The sequence below is a fragment of the Rosa rugosa genome, chromosome 5, assembly GCF_958449725.1.
Source record: "Rosa rugosa chromosome 5, drRosRugo1.1, whole genome shotgun sequence".
Taxonomy (NCBI): Eukaryota; Viridiplantae; Streptophyta; class Magnoliopsida; order Rosales; family Rosaceae; genus Rosa; species Rosa rugosa.
Window position 1 is genome coordinate 10,801,261 of NC_084824.1, and position 19,576 is coordinate 10,820,836.

At 36.7% G+C, this 19,576-nt stretch overlaps 3 protein-coding genes across 3 annotated transcripts; 2 read left to right on the forward strand and 1 right to left on the reverse strand.

The window, feature by feature from the left end:
- Positions 1-1,258: 1,258 nt before the first annotated feature.
- LOC133710827 (flavonoid 3',5'-methyltransferase-like) lies at positions 1,259-3,193 on the forward strand. Its single transcript, XM_062136969.1, has 6 exons — positions 1,259-1,301; positions 1,449-1,537; positions 1,704-1,789; positions 1,936-2,080; positions 2,212-2,343; positions 2,655-3,193. Exons 2-6 carry the CDS (start codon positions 1,454-1,456, stop codon positions 2,943-2,945), a joined length of 738 nt encoding a protein of 245 aa, XP_061992953.1. The 5' UTR covers positions 1,259-1,301; positions 1,449-1,453; the 3' UTR covers positions 2,946-3,193.
- A 793-nt stretch (positions 3,194-3,986) lies between these two features.
- LOC133712646 (uncharacterized) lies at positions 3,987-5,585 on the forward strand. Its single transcript, XM_062138756.1, has 2 exons — positions 3,987-4,084; positions 4,463-5,585. The coding sequence occupies exon 2, from the start codon at positions 4,468-4,470 to the stop codon at positions 5,548-5,550; it is 1,083 nt and encodes a 360-aa protein (XP_061994740.1). The 5' UTR covers positions 3,987-4,084; positions 4,463-4,467; the 3' UTR covers positions 5,551-5,585.
- An 8,711-nt stretch (positions 5,586-14,296) lies between these two features.
- Positions 14,297-18,037, reverse strand: LOC133712464 (purple acid phosphatase 22-like). The gene is made up of 3 exons (XM_062138570.1): positions 17,602-18,037; positions 17,361-17,449; positions 14,297-14,577 (listed from the first exon to the last, which is right to left on the reverse strand). The coding sequence occupies exons 1-2, from the start codon at positions 17,997-17,999 to the stop codon at positions 17,401-17,403; spliced, it is 447 nt and encodes a 148-aa protein (XP_061994554.1). The 5' UTR covers positions 18,000-18,037; the 3' UTR covers positions 14,297-14,577; positions 17,361-17,400.
- Positions 18,038-19,576: the final 1,539 nt, after the last annotated feature.

The window sequence follows — 19,576 nt, forward strand, 5'->3', positions numbered from 1 at the left end:
GGGCACGTAAAACCAAAACCTCGTGAATGAAAATGAATGAGTACAACAAAAGGAATATAAAAGCTACTACGATGTGGTTCGATCTAGCTGGTTGAACCGCTTTCATTTAGTATCATACAATACTGCTCCCAAGTACATGAATTTTGGAAATGATTTTCGTACTTCATCACATGGTTATTGTATGTGTACGTGTTGTTCCCTTTCCACATGCAATCCATATATCGGATATTGTGGAATTACCTAATATGATGTTACAGTGTATGAAAGCATACAATATTTGAGACGAAGCAAAAAGGAAATCATGTTATGGTTGGAGCATTCAACTTTGTAGCAGATAAAAACAAAAAAGTTTTTTGTTGTATTCAACTTAATTGCAAAAAAAATAAATAAAAAAATCAAAATTTCATAAGTGTGAAGTAAAAATTCATTGTAGGTGACAAAAAAATTTAACAGAAATTTTAGAGAAATTTCGGACAAAATTTCGGTGTGAATTTTTAAATATATATTGTGTGTGTAGATATTTCGGAAATTAAAAATTTCGTGGAAATGTACGGAAAATTTCGGAAAATTTCGGGAAACTTCTGACGGAAATGATATAGCATATGAATTTCGTTTCGGTACTTCAAAATTACGGAAATTTCGACGGAAATTTCGGCAGTTTCGGAGAAATTTAAAACCTTGGTTCTAATATCTCTTCTTTCGCAGTTGTTTGTAGAAGTTCTATGAGCAAGATAAAAAAAAATATTAAGATGACGTGAAAATATCGATATTTTGAAAAATAAATTTTTTAATGAAAATATTGAGGAAATATGGAATATCATCAATAGAAATTTTACTTGAGTTTTGGATAAAAATTTGATTAAAAAAAATTTGGATAAAAATTGCATTATTAAATGAAAATATGACAAAAACAAAAAGTCACATGATGTTGGGCCTGCATTGCATTTTGCACCTACCATGTTTTGGGAATCCGTGTTGGTGAGTCATGGTTTGTTAGTTAGCCAGCTTAACTAACACCGTGGAGGTCATGAGTTCAAATCTCATTAACATCAGAGTAGGGTGAGGTGGGGTGGGGTGGGGAGTTACACTGTTGTCTAGAATCAAAAATGTTTTGGGAAACCGTTGATTGTAGGTTTGGTCATTAATTAAAGGGCGAAAAATCCTTAAACTTGTTACCAAAGTTGTTAGGTACATTTTTCTCATGATCCTTGGGTTTAAATATCGTGTGTAAAGTCATAAGTAGCTGCTGCGTGCTGCCTTTTAAAAATAGTGGGCTAAGTCTTTTATAACCTGTCACAGAGGTAGCTAGCCTTTTTGATAATTCTACTCAACTATTAGCATTCCGATAAATAAACTATATGTGCATATTTAATTTCTCACTAGCTTCTTCACTTATATATAGACGATCGATCATCGCTGGTTCTAATTTGCAATAGTAATTTGTTCAGATATCATGGCAGCAGCTACGAAAGAAGAGAAGTTCGATCATCTGGTCTTAGAAAACAAGACCTTGCTCCGAAGCCATGCCATTCTCAAGGTACGTTAATCTTCATTTTACCACTCTCGATCTTTTTGATTTTGCATATATTCATAAGCTTCTTAATTAGTTATATCTTATCATATTCAGTATCTAAGAGTTACGAAGAAGATTGGTAGCATCATAAAAATAATTACATGGCCTTAATTTTTTGTATGACATGCAGTACATCCTGGAAACCAGCTGCTACCCGAGAGAACACGAGCAATTGAAGCAACTTAGGGAAGCGACGGTCAAGAAATATGAGCAGCTGTAGGTTGAATATTTGTGATTATATTACAGATATTTGATTTGATTATGCATATATACGTTATGTTATTTGATTGTTAATCAAATCAATATATGGTAAAGAAAACAAAATAACTTAAAAAAGCAATATAATCACATTTTGTACACAGGTGTATTATGAATGTGCCTGTTGATGAAGGTCTGCTTATCTCCATGCTTCTGAAGATCATGAATGCGAAGAAGACATTGGAGATAGGGGTATTCACTGGCTATTCTCTTCTCACTACTGCTCTTGCACTTCCTGCTGATGGCAAAGTACGCAATTTGTTTTAACGTCACCAATTTTTAGGTCTTCATAAATTAAATTATATTGGATAATATTAGTTACCTAGTTAGAAATTTAGATTGCTAAGACCAACGTAAAACATCGAGTTTCACTTTTTCAGATAATAGCAATCGATCCGGATAAAGAAGCGTACGAGGTTGGATTGCCATTCATCAGAAAGGCCGGGGTGGAGCATAAGATTGACTTCTATCAATCAAAAGCCTTGTTATTCCTAAGTGATCTGATTAACCGTGTAAGTTTTTTAATCTGTACGTGATTATAGTCCTAAGCTATGGAACTTCAGCTTCATTCATTAACTACTGCTATGACGACCTTAATTAAGAAATTTACACGTCTCTTAAGACCAAGAATTCACACATATTCACCGATTCAATTAGCTAGAGCGGCCAGAGGTAGTACCTTTGGTCAGCGCGATTCTTGCCTCGTTGGTTTATGTTTATGTTTTTAATTATATATGTATTGCTCCGAGTCGAATGAATCGACCATCTACCGTTTTGGCGTACGTGTAAATAAATAATCAAGTAACGTTTAACATGTATGCAGGGAAAGGAAGAAGGCAGCTTTGATTTTGCGTTTGTGGATGCTGATAAGAACAACTACATCAAATATCATGAGCTGCTAATGAAGCTTGTCAAGGTTGGAGGAATAATAGCTTATGACAACACTCTGTGGTTTGGCTCAGTAGCAGAACCTGAGGAGGAAGTGGCTGAATGCTTCAGGGAAATCAGCCGTCATGTGAAGAAACTGAACAGCTTCCTAGCCGCAGATCCCCGTATTGAATCAGTTCTTCTTTCCGCCGGAGATGGACTCACCCTCTGCAGGCGCCTATATTAGAATCAGCAAGCTGCTGCTACTATATGTATTTTTTTTTTTTTTTTTTGAAAAGAAGAGAGCTTTAAATAGAAATACTTCTAGAGCAATCAGAGTTTACAATGTCAAATAACAAGGTTTTGGATGCCTGAATCGGAACATTATTGTTCCAATAATTGACATCGGTACAATTGTGCTGCTACTGTATGTTGAGATTCTCCAACATTAAATAAGGCAGATTGATGGAAGATAATAATAATAAGGGCTAAAGTCTGTTTAGTCCCTGTACTGTGTCTCTCTCATCGTTTCAGTCCCTGACATTCTAATTTAATCTGAAAAGTTCATGAGGTCTCAATTTCCGTCTAATAGGTCCTTTCTGTGGGAAATTAGGAATTGGTCTTGGGTGAAATGTCCAATATACCCCTCAGTTTTTTCTTTTTTTTTCTTTTTAATTTATTTTTTTCCTTTTTAATTTCTTTTTTTTCTTTTTTCTTTTTCCTTTTTAATTTCATTTTTCCTTTTTTTATTTTTATTTTTTTCCTTTTTCCATTTTAATTTCTTTTTTTTTCTTTTTTCTTTTTCCTTTTTAATTTCTTTTTTTCATTTTTTTCTTCTTCCTTTTTAATTTCTTTTTTCCTTTTTTCTTTAGGGAAATGATGGAAAAGGTCACTTTAGAGAGTGAAATGATAATAAGGTCACCTAGTTTCCCACTTGATAAGAAGGTCCATTGTAAATTGTTATTAATATTAGTTTAGTCCTTATGAATAATGAGGTCATGTTAAAAAAAGTCAGTTTTTAATTTTTATCATTCCGATTCTGCCCCTAAGGTAATAAACCTTTATAACCTTCCATTTCAAAATCGTGGAGCTCAAATTTTCTCTCTCCTTTGATCAGAAAGCTTCCGATTCGATTTGATCGGAGATCTCTTTCCGAGATTCTTTCTTCGCTGCCCTCTCCGTCGGAAGCTTCCGATTTCTCTTTGTGCCTCTGCGACGATCTGAAAGTGGTTTTGGAGATTCCTCAGGTCTTTTCTCTTTTTCTGGATCTCTGGCTTCGTCGGTGTTTGTCTTGATCACGTTATTGTGTTCTTCTTCTTCGTTGACTCAGTGCTTAGTTACAGTCTCTCTATTTCTTCCTCTCTCTGGTTTTCTCTGATTTGATCGGTAAGCCTTCTCTCTGTGAATTTGTTCGTTTTGGATTTTGTAGTGTATTTTTGTTGTTTGTGTTAAATTGTTGAATTGTTCGTTTTGGATTACTGTTTTCTTCTCCTTCGTCGAACTCAGTGCTATGTTGAATTGTTGATGATGTTTTGTGCTATTGCTGTACTATATTTGTTCTATACTGTGATTTTTTTATCAGTGACATGGCCAGTTACATTTTTAATACTGCTGTTTTGTTCAGGAATTATCATTTATTTTGCGAGTATGATGTTGTTCTTCTGTTCAGGCATTAACAGTTACTTTGGCAGTGACTTGTTTGTGTTGATTCTGTTGATTTCCTTAGTAGTGACATGGATAGTGATTTGTTTTATTCTTGTGCAGTTGTTATGGATACTAGCTATGTTGTCAAGTTTATTTATTCTGGTGAAGCAGCGACAGTTCCATTGTTGCATAATTGGTCGTTTGTTGACCTATGCAATTCCATACGCTCTCGTTTTCCGGATTTTATTCAAGGCAATTTCATGTTGAGGTACATTATTCCTCCGGATTCTACTTCATGTTTTCTAGAGAGTGAAGTTGATATGAGAATGATTTTTAGGAATTTGGTTCGTTACAATTCTGATTTTGTTGAAGTGTTTGTGACTGATTTGCCTTCTATTAGTGAAAGTGTGGTGAGTAATACAGTGTGTGAGGATTCTAGTACCATGCTTGAGGAGAATGATTATTTGGGGTGTTATAGGGCAGAGGCACCGAAGAGTTATATGACGAAAGGTTGGGAGAGTTATATTCATTCTGAAGGCCAAAAGTTTGAGGGTGGGGTTGTTGAGTTTAGGGATAAGCTGCGTAAGTATGCTATAGAAATTGACTTTTCATATGAGTTTGTTAGAAATGACAAGGTTCGTGTTATTGCTCAGTGTTCTAAGAAACATTCTCAAGGCTGCAATTGGCTGGTGAAGGCTTATTTATGTAGGGCTAATGGTTTCTTTATGATTAAAAGGTTGGTTAATGTTCACACTTGTCATGGTGTGATTCGTTTGCAGAAGAGTAAGATGATGGGATCCAAGGTTGTCAAGTCTATTGTGCTTGATAAGATTCGTGCCAATCCAAACAAAAAGCCAATTGATATAGCTGATGAGATCAAGAGTGATTATGGTTTGGATGTTGCTTATCGTACAGTTTGGTATGGTACGGAGTTGGCAAAAACAGCCCTACATGGTGATGAAGCTGAGTCTTATGCTCAGCTACTTTGGTTCAGTGAGTCTGTTATGAAGTCAAACCCCGACTCTAGGATAGTGGTTGAGTTTCATCGAGAAACACACAGGTTTCAGCGTATGTTTGTGAGCTATGGTGCATGGATGAAGGGTTTTCAATCTTGTAGACCTATTCTTTTCATTGATGCTACATTCATTACCAACAAGTACAAGGGGCAGATTATTGCTGCATCGGCAAAGGATGCCAATCAAGGTTGAATCTCCTTCATTACTTGTAGTTTTTTATTTTTCTTGTTTTCTATTTGCTGCCATGTCTTGTTTTTTTTTTTTTGTAATGTAAGTGACATGGTTAGTTACATAGCTACTGACATGGTGACTTACATGTTCATTGACAGTTACATGTCCAATGACCTAAATGTTCTGTGATTTGAATGACATGTCACTGTCAAGTAATTTGCAGTTATGTCAGCGACATGGTCAGTGACATTAACAGTTACATGGCAGTGACATTATTTTGTTTTTCTGTTCAGGCTTGTATCTAGTTGCTTATGCTATTGTGGATTCTGAAAATGAGAGTAATTGGAGATTTTTTCTTGAGGTTTTGGCTGAAGAGTTTGCAAAACACCCTATGAGGAGGGTGACATTCATTTCTGATCGTCATGTTGGGCTTGTTAGTGCTTTCCCTAGAGTGTTTCCTAATAATCCACATGGGTTTTGTTTTAGACACCTGATGTCTAACCTTTCTGACAAATTTCCAGCTGGATCTTACCTCAAGGATTGGATTCCTTACTTGTTTATGTGTTGTGCTTATTCTCGCACACCGGAGATGTATGAGTTCAACATGGAAATCTTGAGGAGTGAAGGCGGTGACATAGTTGCTCAATTTCTGGAGGATCTTCCCAAGGAGAACTGGTGTATGGCTTACTTTAATGGCGAAAGATTTGGTGAAATGACAAATAACTTGGCTGAGTCTTTCAATAATTGGGTGTTGCCTTTGAAGAGCCTTCCTATTCTTGATATTAATGATGGCATTAGAGTGAAGTCCATGGCTTCAATTGCTGCTCGGAAGCAGGATGCTCATGAATGGTTGTCTGAGTTGTGCCCAGTGATTGAAAAGAAGCTGAAGGACAATTTGGAAGTCGGAAGGCATTGGAGAGTGAGCAGGTCTGATACCTATGTGTATGAAGTTCACTGCCAGAAGTACAATAGCATGGTAAATTTGGAAACTCGGTTTTGTTCGTATGGAGAATGGCAGCTGTATGGCTTCCCATGTTCCCATGCACTTGTAGTGATCCAACAACATGGTTCTTCCCCGTATTTGTATGTCAATGAGCTGTACAAGGTGGATAAATATCGAGAAACTTATTCTTTCCCAATTAATCCTCTTCCCTCTATTTCGAAGCAAGTGCATGATTTTGGTAGAGATGCGGTGATCTTGCAGCCGCCTTTGACTAGAAGACCACCGGGAAGGCCTAGAAAGAAGAGGTTCAGAAAAAGGAGCGAGAAAACCAGGGTGATCAAGTGTGGTAGGTGTGGAAAATGTGATGGTCACAACAGAAAGAGTTGTACAGCTCCGATATAGGTTCAATTCTGCCTACATGCCTTTAACACTGACATGGCAAGTGACATAGCAAGTGACTCCAATACAGTTTGAAATTTTGTTTTGATTTTTCATTTTTTTCAATAAATGATAAGAAGTGCTTGTAAGGTGCTTACTCATTGGAATTTTTTTTTTGACTATGAGACAGTGTATCTGCTTTCTTCTTTTATAAATCCTTCAGTATTCTTTGTGTCTACAGGTTTTTAATAGTTACATGTACAGTGACATAACCATTTGTAAACTAATTGACTTGTCCATTGACATTAGTTTTTAGTTATCTTGTCAGTGACTTGTTCTATGACTTGTAGTTGGATCACTGCATATAGATTTGGTCATTGGCAGCGGAACGCTGCAAATATTAATGAAAATTAAAAAATGAAGTAGCTACAACAACTTTGGTTTATTAATTGGCAGCGGTGCAGCGGCACGCTGCAAATATTAATGAAAATTAAAAAATGAAGTAGCTACAACAACTTTGGTTTATTAATTGGCAGCGGCACGCTGCAAACTGAAATAGGAATATCATTTTGGCTGTGACTTCTCTAGTGACTTATAGTTTTAATGTTTTTTGTCCAGTTACATATTCAGCTACATGCTTAGTTACATGGTCAGCTACATTATCAGTGACTTGGTCAGTTACTTGAGTTTTACAGTAACTTGCCTAGTGACTTGGCCAATGACATTCAGTTTTCTTTTTACTTGGCCAGTGACTTAAGCAGTTACATAATGGGCAGTAGTGAATTTAACAATGACACTTTCAATTATATGCGGCCTTCATATTTACATAGTCAGTGACTTGCCCTATGAATTCAGAAGATGCATTAATCTTGAATAAAAAGATCCATACAAGTCATAGTCTGAACTAAACAACAAATTTCTGAAATTCTAAACTAAACAAACAAATTTCTAAAATTCTTAATTTGCTGAGTTCCAGCTCTGCTTATGTTCTGCAAATTTTTTGAATATTTGAGCTTTGAACTTCATCATCTGAGCTTTGGTGACTTTGTTTGGCATCTTCTCCTCTTTTGCCATTCTGTCCATGTAATACATTACAAAAGGTCCGCAATCTAATCTGTTGACAATTAAAAATTTCAAGTTAATGATTTTGACCAACTTAGTAACAGTAAAGTTATCATTTTAAGTTTTTGAATATAGACTTACGATCCTTGGTCTTGTTGGGGGCAGATTCTGGCATGGTTCAAAGGGATCCTTCCACCATCATAATTTTCCTTTATCCAGCTTATTGTTCTTATTTCGTCATCGCTCAAAATACTTTCAACCATCTTTAATTTTGTGTGAGTGCTTTGACTCTTGTCAAATTTCATTCGGCAGCCTTGCTGCAGCATATAATCTGCTTGATCTTTCATTGCTCTCATCCACAGCTCGACCATTTCAACCTGTAGTTTTTAACAGATTAGTGAGTGATAGTTACATGGTCAGTAAGAAGTTTCTTACCAATTTTTTTATACTTTTAAAGCACTCCCCTGTTCCTGCTCTTCTTGGTTTCATTGAATCAAAATGCAGCCATTGCGGTATGTCTTTGTCAAAGACCAAGAGCGTGTGGTGAAATTCTTCATTATGGGTAATTGGGAAGAAAAGCATGCTGCATTTTCCCATGTTTTGGAACAGCGGCTCACACAAGTATTGATGGAGGTTTCTCACAGTTAAATGTATTGTCGAATACTATTTAAAAAAAGAAAGAAAGAAATACATAGAACGAGTTATAAATAAACAAAGAATGAGAGATAAGGATTCAATGTTTATGAGAAAGTGCTCGTCATACTTACCCAACACATGCTATGCATAAAAGCAGATCTTCCCAAACTTTGTGAACTTTCGTTTTGCAGTTCATCCTTCAACATTTCCTCATAGCAATCAATCCAGTTGTTTGCTATTGATTGATCGCTTATGAACATTTTGACATCTGCCCTTGTGATTTCGCTTCCAGGCTCTTTTCCCTCCCAGAATAATACGCTGCATAACATAGAACGTTGTTAGTCCTGTGACTTAGCCAGTTACTTTTCACTTGCCAATGATCTGGACAGTGACTTGGCCAGCTACATGGCAATTGCCATGATCTGGACAGTGACTTGATCAGTGACTTAGCCAGCTACATGGCAATTGCCATGATCTGGACAGTGACTTGGCCAGCTACATGGCAATTGCCATGATCTGGACAGTGACTTGACCAGTGACTAGGCCAGCTACATGGCAATTGCCATGATCTGGACAGTGACTTGTCCAGTGACTCAGACAGCTACATGGCAAGTTAAGTCACTATCTTGTGAGCTGTAACATGAAACATTACCTTTGTTCTGCCTTGTTCCAGTACTTCTCTAATTTGCTTTTAGTTGGGCTGTCAAGTAGGTTGTACAGTTGTCGTTTTTGCCAATCTATCACTTCAATTTCGTTTTTTTTCTGTTTGTTCCTCGTCATCCACCTTAATCGTCAAATCATGTATCACTTCCTCCTTTCGGAAGTGATACATGATTCTGATCATCAGTTCCTTTTTCCTCTCCTTCCGGAACTGTCTTTGCTTCATCTGATCTATTCTCCTCTTCCTCGGATTCTGATTCCTCTCTATCCTCCTTCAGGTTTTCAAAGATTTTCTGAAAGAAACATATTCAATATGTCGGTGACATGCTATGTGACATGAGCAATGACATGTTTACAACAGTTATGAAGGCCAGTGACATGAAGTGTGAATTGGCCATTGACATGCAGTGTGATAGTGACTTAATCGGTGACTTTTAACCAAGATAGTTACTTGGCCAGTGACAACTACTTTGACAGAGAAGAAAATACCTCTAGTTTTTTCAAGCTGTTAAAACTTGTCCAATTCTGTATCAGCTTCTGGATGTCCCATTTTCTCATCCCATGATCTTCGTTCTCCCTTCCAGATATTGGCTTGATTTTTCCAGTCTTTTGACAGAACCAATACTGCTTGCACAAAAAACAAAAAAAAATTAGTCATAGTGACTTGACGAATGACATGCAGTTTGTCTTGATCAGTGACTTGACCAGTTACATTTCAGTCTGACAGTAACTTACCAGTATTATCAGAACGCAACCCCCCGTATTACCATATGGGCTGCTTGACTCCTTTTTCTTTTTCAAAGTCTTTATAGACTTTTTTAAGAAGCTTCCAACTTCCCTTGCCCAGTCATAAGATCCGATCTTATCCAAATTTTCGCAGGCTTTGACGTAGTCCCATGAAATTGTTCCTCCTGCATTTGGGAACAGAAACTTGATGGACAAGTCCAGCAAGATTAATCTTGCCACATTTTTGTCCTTCTTCTCAATCCCATCCTCTGTTGTTAGATTGTCTTTCAGCGCATCTTGCAGAGCTTTCTCCACGGCTTTCTTGTTAATTCTCGCTGTGTTTGAAAAAAACTGCTGGACAAAGTCGGACTGATATGCACCCTCAGAAGTCTTTGGGACCAAGTCACCTTTTTCTGGCATTCCTAGGATCTTTGAAATATCTCTTGTCGAGATCCTGAATTTCTTCTTTCCAAAGAAGAAGAGGTCAGTTTCATGGTCGTAGGCCTGCAGGAGGAGTGTAATGAAATCATCAGATTTCTTGGCTGACTTCTCCTCTATGTAGCCACCATGGAATGCATCGACAATATTTCCAAATGGTGACTGCCTGAGCAAATCTAATGTTCTTGCACTGAGATTCTTCTTATTATCTTTAATTGTGTTCAAGAAACTTATTAATGTGCACCTGTACTGCACATGTCCTGGTTTCACATTTCTCTTCCTCTTTGGTGCTACTTCAGTTTTTTGAAATAGCACCAAAGAGGAACCCTTGTTTGGTGATTGTTCTACTTTTTCTTCTTCTTCTGTTTCTTCCTGTTTTTTTTTTTTTTGATTTCAAGCTCTTCTTGAGAATTTTCTTCAGTGATGGTTCTTCTTCTTCTTCTTCTTTTGTTTCTTCCTGTCTCCTTTTTTTTATTTCTTCAAGCTCTTCTTCGAATTCTTCTTTCTGTGTATCGTTCGATCGTGTTCTTCATCTTCTGATTCCACCTCTTGGTAGTCTTCGTCATCATCGCTTGGTTCCCTTTGTTTTCTTTTTGTTCTTGCCATTTCTGATGTTTAAATTCTGTTGAAAAAATAAGAAGGTTAGCATTGAGTTTGCAGTTACATAATCAGTTACGTAGTCAGTTACTTGGCCAGATACATATATTGTAAGTTACATGATCAGTTACATGGTCAGTTACAGCTCATGTCAATGACAACGTCAGTTACATGATCAGTTACTTGGCCAGTTACATATGTTGTAAGTTACAACGTCAGTTACATGATCAGTTACATGCATTGTAAGTTACATGGCCAGTTACATACATTGTAAGTTACATGGCCAGTTACATGATCATTGACAGGAGTTTAACACACGTTGCCAATGAGTTGGCCTTTTCCAGTGACTTATCTGGCCTTTGACTTGTCTAGCGACCTGGCCAGTTTCATTATCTGAGCCTATAAAATATGTATTTGCACTAGCAGAATTTCCATTCAAGTAAAGCCTAAAGCCTAAACAGCATGACACACAGTCATTATCTCCATATAAATTGTTATGTTACTGTCCATGTCTCTGTATCAAATCAGACCAAAATGGAAACAGAGCCCCTCCAAAATCAAATGATACCCAATCAGTAGCCTATGTCACTGGCTATGTTACAGCATCAAACTAAAATTTGAAGACAGTCATTGATCATCTCCACTCAAAAAAGCTTTAAATCTTCACTCAAACCAAAACTTGGAATCGAATTGTTTTGTTTCAGAATCAAATGCAGAAATAATTATATCATATTCGACTTATAATTCCAAAACTAAATACTATATCAATGACTCGAAATTAAGTAAGAGAAGTTTCTGAGAATCGAGGCTGAAAGATTACCCGGTCGAGGTAGACGATTCGAGTTCTGCAATTCTTCAAATCCCTAAAATTTGGGGCTTTTTCTGTGAAGTACTTTTCAGAGTCGGCGCTGCTTCACCGTTGAGCAAAACAGTCGTCGGAGAAGGTATGTGTCTAAGAATGTGGCCGCCGGAGATTAATATTTCTCTATTTCGGAGTAGGTTTGAGCGGTTTTTTTAGGTTTGAATTTCCGAAGTAATGTGGAGAAGACGAAACAATAGTGCCGTTTTAGTCTACCTCTCACAAACCGCAAGAGAAAACTGACGGTGGCAGTTTTGTAATTAAATTGAAGTACAGTGGTAGAACGTGAACAGGTGACCTTAATTATCATCGGGACATTTGTGCTGTTTGAATTATAATAAGGCACTTCAAAATGACCTTTTTTATCATTATCCCTTTTTCTTTTTTCTTTTTCATTTCTTTTTTGCTTTTTAATTTCTTTTTTTCCTTTTTAATTTCTTTTTTACTATTTCTTCTTTTTTTCTTGTTCCTTTTTAAGTTCTTTTTTCTTTTTCGTTTTGCCTACTTTCTACTTCCTCAACCCACCAATCCCATTCTGATCAAACTCCACAACCCATCTGTTTCCCAATCAGCTCGGAAATTCGCCGCTAAACCACTCCCCTCTTGTTTTCACAGCCTACTTCTCTCTCTCCCACTCAAATCCCACTTTCTCTCTCCACATCAAGCCTCAATTTGGAAACTTTTCACTGAAAATTACCATTTTTTTAACTTTTTACTGAAAACTACCATTTTTTCAAACTCTGAGGTTTTTGGGTCTTGCTCAAAATGGTGATTTGGATTTTGGGTTTGGTTGAAATGGTGGTTTTTGATGGCCAAGTTGACAAAAATCAGAAGTGAAGAAGAAGAATAGTGATGGAAAAGAAAAATGGCCGCTGGCGTGGAGAACAAGAATTGGGGTTTCGGGTCGATCTGGATTGGTTCGCCGACGTGACGCTACTGATGCAGCAGAATACGATGGTCATTAAAAAGGAAAAAGAAAAAAGAAAAAAAAAGGAAAAAAGAAAAAAGAAATTAAAAAGGAAAAAGGAAAAAAAGAAAAATAAAAGGAAAAAGAAAAAAGAAATTAAAAAGGAAAAAGAAAAAAAAATTAAAATGGAAAAAGGAAAAAAAAGAAAAAAAAAGGAAAAAGAAAAAAAAATTAAAAAGGAAAAAGAAAAAAGAAAAAAAAAGAAATTAAAATGGAAAAAGGAAAAAGGAAAAAATAAAAATAAAAAAAGGAAAAAGAAAAAAGAAAAAAAAAACAAATTAAAAAGGAAAAAGAAAAAAAGGAAAAAAATAAATTAAAAAGGAAAAAAAAAGAAAAAAGAAATAACTGAGGGGTATATTGGACATTTCACCCAATGCCAATTCCTAATTTCCCGCGGAAAGGACCTATTAGACGGAAATTGAGACCTCAGGGACTTTTCAGATTAAATTGGAATGTCAGGGACTGAAACGATGAGAGAGACATAATACAGGGACTAAACAGACTTTAGCCCTAATAAGAGGTGTAGTTTGATTAACTCACTGTTCTAGAAGTTTTCCTAGGCGGCAACCTAGGCGCTATGTGGTGGCCAGCCGCCTTTATTAGTGTGGGTGACGTCTAGGTGGGCTAGGTTTAAAAAAAAATGTGCAGAATATTTTTTTTGGGTCAAATACTAATACAATATTAGGTGTTTAACTTTTTTTTTCTTCTTTTCCATATTTTCGAATTGATTATAATACTGAATATAGTTTATTAATTTAATTTGACACTTTTTTATATTTTGTTTAATAAAGTAAAAATCCGCCTAGTCGCTAAGCCCTTCCCCACCGCCCACCACCCGCCTACCGCCTAATTATTTTTAGAACATTATTATTTAGTTTAGTAACATTAGTGCTTAACTGATTATTTTGTAAATGAAATGTCGACTTATAAGTTAATTGCTGTACTTTCTTAGTTGTAATATTATTAGTTATCTGCAATTTATAGCTAGTTAAATAACAATCATCTTTGTCGACTTCGAGTAACTTTGTTGATGTAGATTAAGTGTTATAAGCCCAATAGCTCCACAATGACATAAGCAAAGATATAGTAATTTCGTCAAAAGTCTAAAATGGAGAAGATTATTAAGTGTCAAAATCAGATTATCCCGTGGCCAGCAGATTTGAGGGACCCTTTGGGTTCGTGCGTCTGCGGTGCAGTGGATTAGTCTGGCTTTGTCAGGCTTTCACCGCAATGTCGGTGCAGGTGTCCTGGCGCTGGGATACCACTGCATGGGTGTGTGAGTTACTAACAACTAACCCGATCAAAAAAAAAAAAAAAAAAAGTGTCAAAATCAGCTATGGAATTCTGATCTTTCATATGCCCAATGACGTACTCCACACACTTAACCTTTTCATTTATTAGCTTCATGTTAAAGGGGACCAAAACTAAAACCTCCCAACAAAAACATTAAAATAAAGAAAATTAGCTAACTAGAAAAAACAACAATCAACAAAAACGAAAATTGAGAAGTCCGCTATGACATTCTTAAGATAGAAGGATTGTAACACATGAGACGTAAGTAGATCAAACTTAGAACCATCACATGCATAGTTTCTTTGTGCTTACTACTCATCCTTAGATGACGATGGAACTTCCTGGTCCACAGATTTGGAGCATGTTTTAGGGGAGATCAAACTTTGTAGCCAGACTTCGTCTTTTACAAAGAGTTTCATTCACTATCCTGATCCGTGTTCGAAACTTGGTTCTCTGTACAAGGAGAGAGGTGAAGCGGGGTGTAGGAACCTACATATTATGCATACACTTACCAATTGATTAATCATAACACCACTAGTGGATTATATCCAATTATCATTCTGGAGCCATAACTAAGAAAAAAAAAAAAGGTCATTTCATGCTTGTTAGTACATGTACAACTACTCTCCTTGTCACGTCCCGAATTTTGAATAATAAATTCAAATCCGAAACATGAATTAAACCACTTAATCAAATAAACGTTCTGAATTTTTTTCTCAAAGCAACCTCAGCACATGATACACAAACTCCAAATCTCGAAACCTCGAGTTCATTATTACAATTCACTCTCACAAGCAATATTGTAAAGCTCTAAATGAGCATAACACACCTCACAAAGTAATTTAGATTGTCACAATTGCAGCCACTCTACGCAGCTCGATCTCCATCCTGATTCTCTTAACCTGTAGTAGTACCCGCTACACAATTTGAATAATGTACCGGGATTGCAACAACACCAAACCCGGTAAGCTTTTGACAGCTCGTATGAGTAAACAAGAAAGAACTGTTGATTTATTAAAATACATTTCCTTTAACTCAAGTATAGAAATGTAGGAACATCACAATCACAACGACCACCACAAAACCACTTCACTTTCTCACTCTCATATAGATATATATACACTTATGAGTCACTCCCCGTTACCCTCATAAGGTCACTCAACATTTGGCAGACAGACTAGAGCTCTAACTGATCGCAACCACCAGCCCGGCGCGCGTGGTTCACGATTTAATGCTATTAGTAACCACCAGCCCGGTACAAGAGCGTGGTTCACTAATAGTATGCCATGGTCACCCCGTGACCTATTGATCTCCACAGATCAATACAATTTATTGTTCCTCAACAATAAGACTCAACACCTCTCTCAATATATTGTTTCTCAACAATAAATTCAATACCTCTCACAATATGTTGCTTTTCAACAATAAACTCAACACAACTCCAACAGTACATATTATTTCACAATTTCAACAATACATATTATTTCACAACTCCAACAACACATATTATTTCACGTAAATAATATATATACATACATAGACATTCACACAGGAATGCCTATTAATACCAACTAAAGTGTAAGCATAGAAATCGTGAAATTCATTTGTATAGTTAAAATCATTTTACTTACCTATGGACCGTAGTTGATCAAGTCCATATGATTTTAAAACAAATATTTATGGAATAAATATTTTCACACAATTACGACAAAATAAATTAATTAAATGTCCTTGGTTCGTAATATGAACCACGTGAGGTTTACTCACCTCTAATCCCGCTGCGTCTTCTTAACAGCTCGGAATATGAATCACAAATCGTCCGTCAAACCAAACCGTCAAACACCTAATCAAATGTGACTTGAATTTAGCCAATAACTCATAAGATAAAATAAACGAAGATCTAACGGTCGGATTCTAATTAAATGATGATCAACGGTCAGATCCTCACGGATCGCCCTTAAAGTCATCCTCCAAAATTATCACGAAGATCCAACGGTCGGATCTTCCTGAATCGTCCTTCCAAATCACCATTTCACAATTATATGAAGATCCAACGGTCGGATCTTCGCCCGTGACCACACAAAGTCATCGGGACAGTTATACGATCAACATATTAAAACTACCAGTTCATCAGACGGTCTGATCTTCACATATCCCATCTCGAACGATCGAAATCGATCGAAACGTAAAAATTCATAACTTAATCATACGATATCCAAAAATTGCGTATGATATATCGACAAGATCGTATTGAAATGTAGAATCTAAAAATGTACATAAATCATATTTTTGACCCCCGCAGGTGGCCGGAAATGGCCGCCGGAGTTAGTGGCAGAGCCGCCGCCAACCACCGCCAATGGTGTCGGGTCTGGGCTGCTCTTCTTCCTCTCATCATGCTTAACAACTTTCATAACTACCATGTAAGCTGAAAATGACCGGAAGGGATATAAATTACCTCGAACCAGTCGGGTTGGCCGGAAAAACCCAGAAACCGGCGAGCTCCTAGTTCGACGTAAAAAATGCAACCTCAGGCCTCTATCTCTTCTGGAAAATTGTTCAGAAACTCAAGGCGAACTCACTAAGCCAAGAATCACAGGAAGAGGTGGTCTGTAACTCGAGATACACGGATCGAAGGGTTGTTTTTCGATCTAAACCAGTCGAACTCCGATGAACGTGAAATTGTTCTACCCAGGTCTGGTCCTTCTTGGTGCTTGTTCAGAAAGTTGAGGCGAGCTCGTGGATGAAGTTTGGTGAGGATTGATGGCCGGTAGCTTGAGATATCAAGCTTGGAACCAAAACGAGCTCAAACCGGCCTCGTGTTCCACCGTCGTGTACGGTTCAAGAACCGGCGAAAGGCTACCATCGGCAGCTGCGCAAGGAAGAGGCGAAGGCGTGGGACGTGGTCTGGGGTCAATTGATGTCCTGTGGAGCGAGAACCAGCTTGGAGAAGGAATGCTCTGTTTTGGTTGCTGGTTTCGGGAGAGAGAGAGAGAGAGAGAGAGAGAGAGAGAGAGCCTTTGCTGGTGTCGGTAGTTCACTTAATCACTCTCAAGCAGACAAAATCATGAAAGGTAAAGCCTTAAAACATGGAAAGTAAAGCAATGCCATAATTAAGTTTTTTTTTTGCTTTGATCAAAGAAAACAACCGGGTATTACACTCCTGCTAATAAATAAATTGTGCGTTAATATGTATTTGTATTTAAAACTACGTTTATACGTATATTTGTTTTTATTTGGAAAAAACATTCAACTAAATTGAAGAGAATACTTACGGTGATGGCAGTCCTTCTCGGTTTCCACCGTCGCCGATGGTTACATGCACCGGACCACAAGGGTCTGACTCATTGTTGTATACCCTAGTCTGCATATAAGAACCAAAGCAGAAGTTAATAATATATTGTACAAGTAATGAACCATATTATACAACACTAATCATGAGCGTTAGTTAGTCATGAAGGAATCATAATTAATCTAACTTACAAACCGTTCATAGGCATGAACATGGTTACAAACCGTTCATAGGCATGAACATGTCCAGAATAAACCAAATCAACCCGTGCCTTATACAGCAACTCTTCCATAGCAACCCTCATGCCCTCTTCATCACCCTGATGAGCAGTGTTAGTATTATACCACGGTGCATGCAATACCACAACAACCCACGGCGTTCTCTTTCTATCAATCTTTGCCAAATCGGCTACAAGCCACGAGTACTGCTCCGACTCGGAGTGGTACTCGGCATAGGACCCAAGCATGATGATGTGAGTCCCAGCAACTTCGAAAGAGTAATACAAGTTTGAGGTGGAGCCGCTCTCTTTGTACGGCATTGCCCACCTAGCATTGAAGGCTATGAAATCGGCCGGGGAGTCAACGGGAAGGCGTTCGATTTGGTGGTTGCCTTCTGTGACCATCCAGGGGCGGCGGCTTGCCAAGGGTTCGACAATGCGGCCGAATGAGTCCCAAAGGGGTTGCTCGGTATCGGCATAGGATAGATCGCCTGGTAGGAGGAGGACATATCGTAGTCGATGCTTCCAATATGGAGTTAGTCCAGTCGATCACCTGGAAATATCAACAAAATAATGCCTTTTTTTTTTTTTTTTTGAGAAAAAATAATGCCGAGTTTATCAAACTTCGTTCACTAAATTTTAATATCAAATAATGTACATGTAGAGTTCAAATGTTCAGTACGCATCTTAAATTCTGACTGATATTTTGATAAATAACATGCTATATATATATATATATACTAGTAGGATTCACCTACTCTGTGTGTGGAGAGAAGTTAAAGCAGGGCCGGTCCTGACATTTTGAAGGCCTGAGGCAAATAATTAAAATATGGCCTCACATAAAAAAAACCATATAATCGAACAAATTTTTATATATATATAAATTAAACCCCTACATTAATAGTAATGCAAAAAAAAAAAGGTGTTCAATTCCAAAATAATTTTTCTCTTAGAAGTTGAAAAAATAAAAAAGAACAGAATATAATATATTCTTTACAAAAGAAACCAATATGAAAAACAAAGGGCAAATACATTAGTATTCAATTTCAAAATATTCTTTCCATAGAAGCTGGAAAAAGAAGGAACAAAAAAAGTTTAATTGCAAAGAAACGAATTAAGAAAAAGAAAAAGACAAAAAAGTGCAATTAAACTAATTAAGAAAAAAAAAAAAAAAGACAAAAAAAGAGGCCACTGTGCTTCGAACCTTGGTTGTGGTTGTGCAAGCAACAGCAAATCAATGTTGCCGCTGAGGTGGCGTGGCCATATTGTAATGCATACGCAAACAAAGATTATATAATTATACAATGAATATATGTAAAATTAAATAAAAATAAAAAAAAAAAACTTGGCGGAGGCCCGTCGGAGAGTGGTGGCCTAAGGCGGCTACCTCAGGCAGCAGCCCTCAGGGCCGGCCCTGAGTTAAAGGTAATGGAAAAGCTTTTCATATAACTAACTCGTATGAAAAAAATATATATATATATATATATATAACTAACTCGTTTTCTAAAAAATAAAAAAATAATTAAAAAAAACGTTATCTCTTTTTTTTTTATAATTTTATTCATTTATTTTTTATTTTGCAATTTACTATATTATCCATATTAATTAATTATATTTCATAGTTTTTTAATATATAAAGGTTAAATTGGTAAAAAAATTCAGTTTTGGAAAGCAGGCTCTCTTCTCTTAATAATAGTATAGATATATATATGAATCAAACTAGTCATAAAATTAGAAGAAACTTAATTACCGATTACTACAAATTCGATGGGAAGTGTTTGCGGGGGTGTCTTGAAGGAGAACTTCCTGCCAGAGAAGAATGCTAGTAATCTTCCCAATCTACCTTCCCTAACTTTCTACCTTTTCCATTTATTAACTACCATGTGTTCTCTTGTTTCACTCAAAACCATAACATTAATGTTTTACAAAATAACTTTTTTATTTTCCGAATCTGTCCATAATTATTGCACAAACACCTATTT

Coding starts and splice junctions, on each gene's coding strand:
- LOC133710827 (XM_062136969.1), top strand. CDS start 1,454: ATGGCAGCAGCTACGAAAGAAGAGAAGTTCGATCATCTGGTCTTAGAA. Junction 1,790..1,935: donor GTCAAGAAATATGAGCAGCT/GTAGGTTGAATA, acceptor TTTTGTACACAG/GTGTATTATGAATGTGCCTG. Junction 2,081..2,211: donor CACTTCCTGCTGATGGCAAA/GTACGCAATTTG, acceptor TCACTTTTTCAG/ATAATAGCAATCGATCCGGA.
- LOC133712646 (XM_062138756.1), top strand. CDS start 4,468: ATGGATACTAGCTATGTTGTCAAGTTTATTTATTCTGGTGAAGCAGCG.
- LOC133712464 (XM_062138570.1), bottom strand. CDS start 17,999: ATGGTCACAGAAGGCAACCACCAAATCGAACGCCTTCCCGTTGACTCC. Junction 17,450..17,601: donor CATGTTCATGCCTATGAACG/GTTTGTAACCAT, acceptor TCTTATATGCAG/ACTAGGGTATACAACAATGA.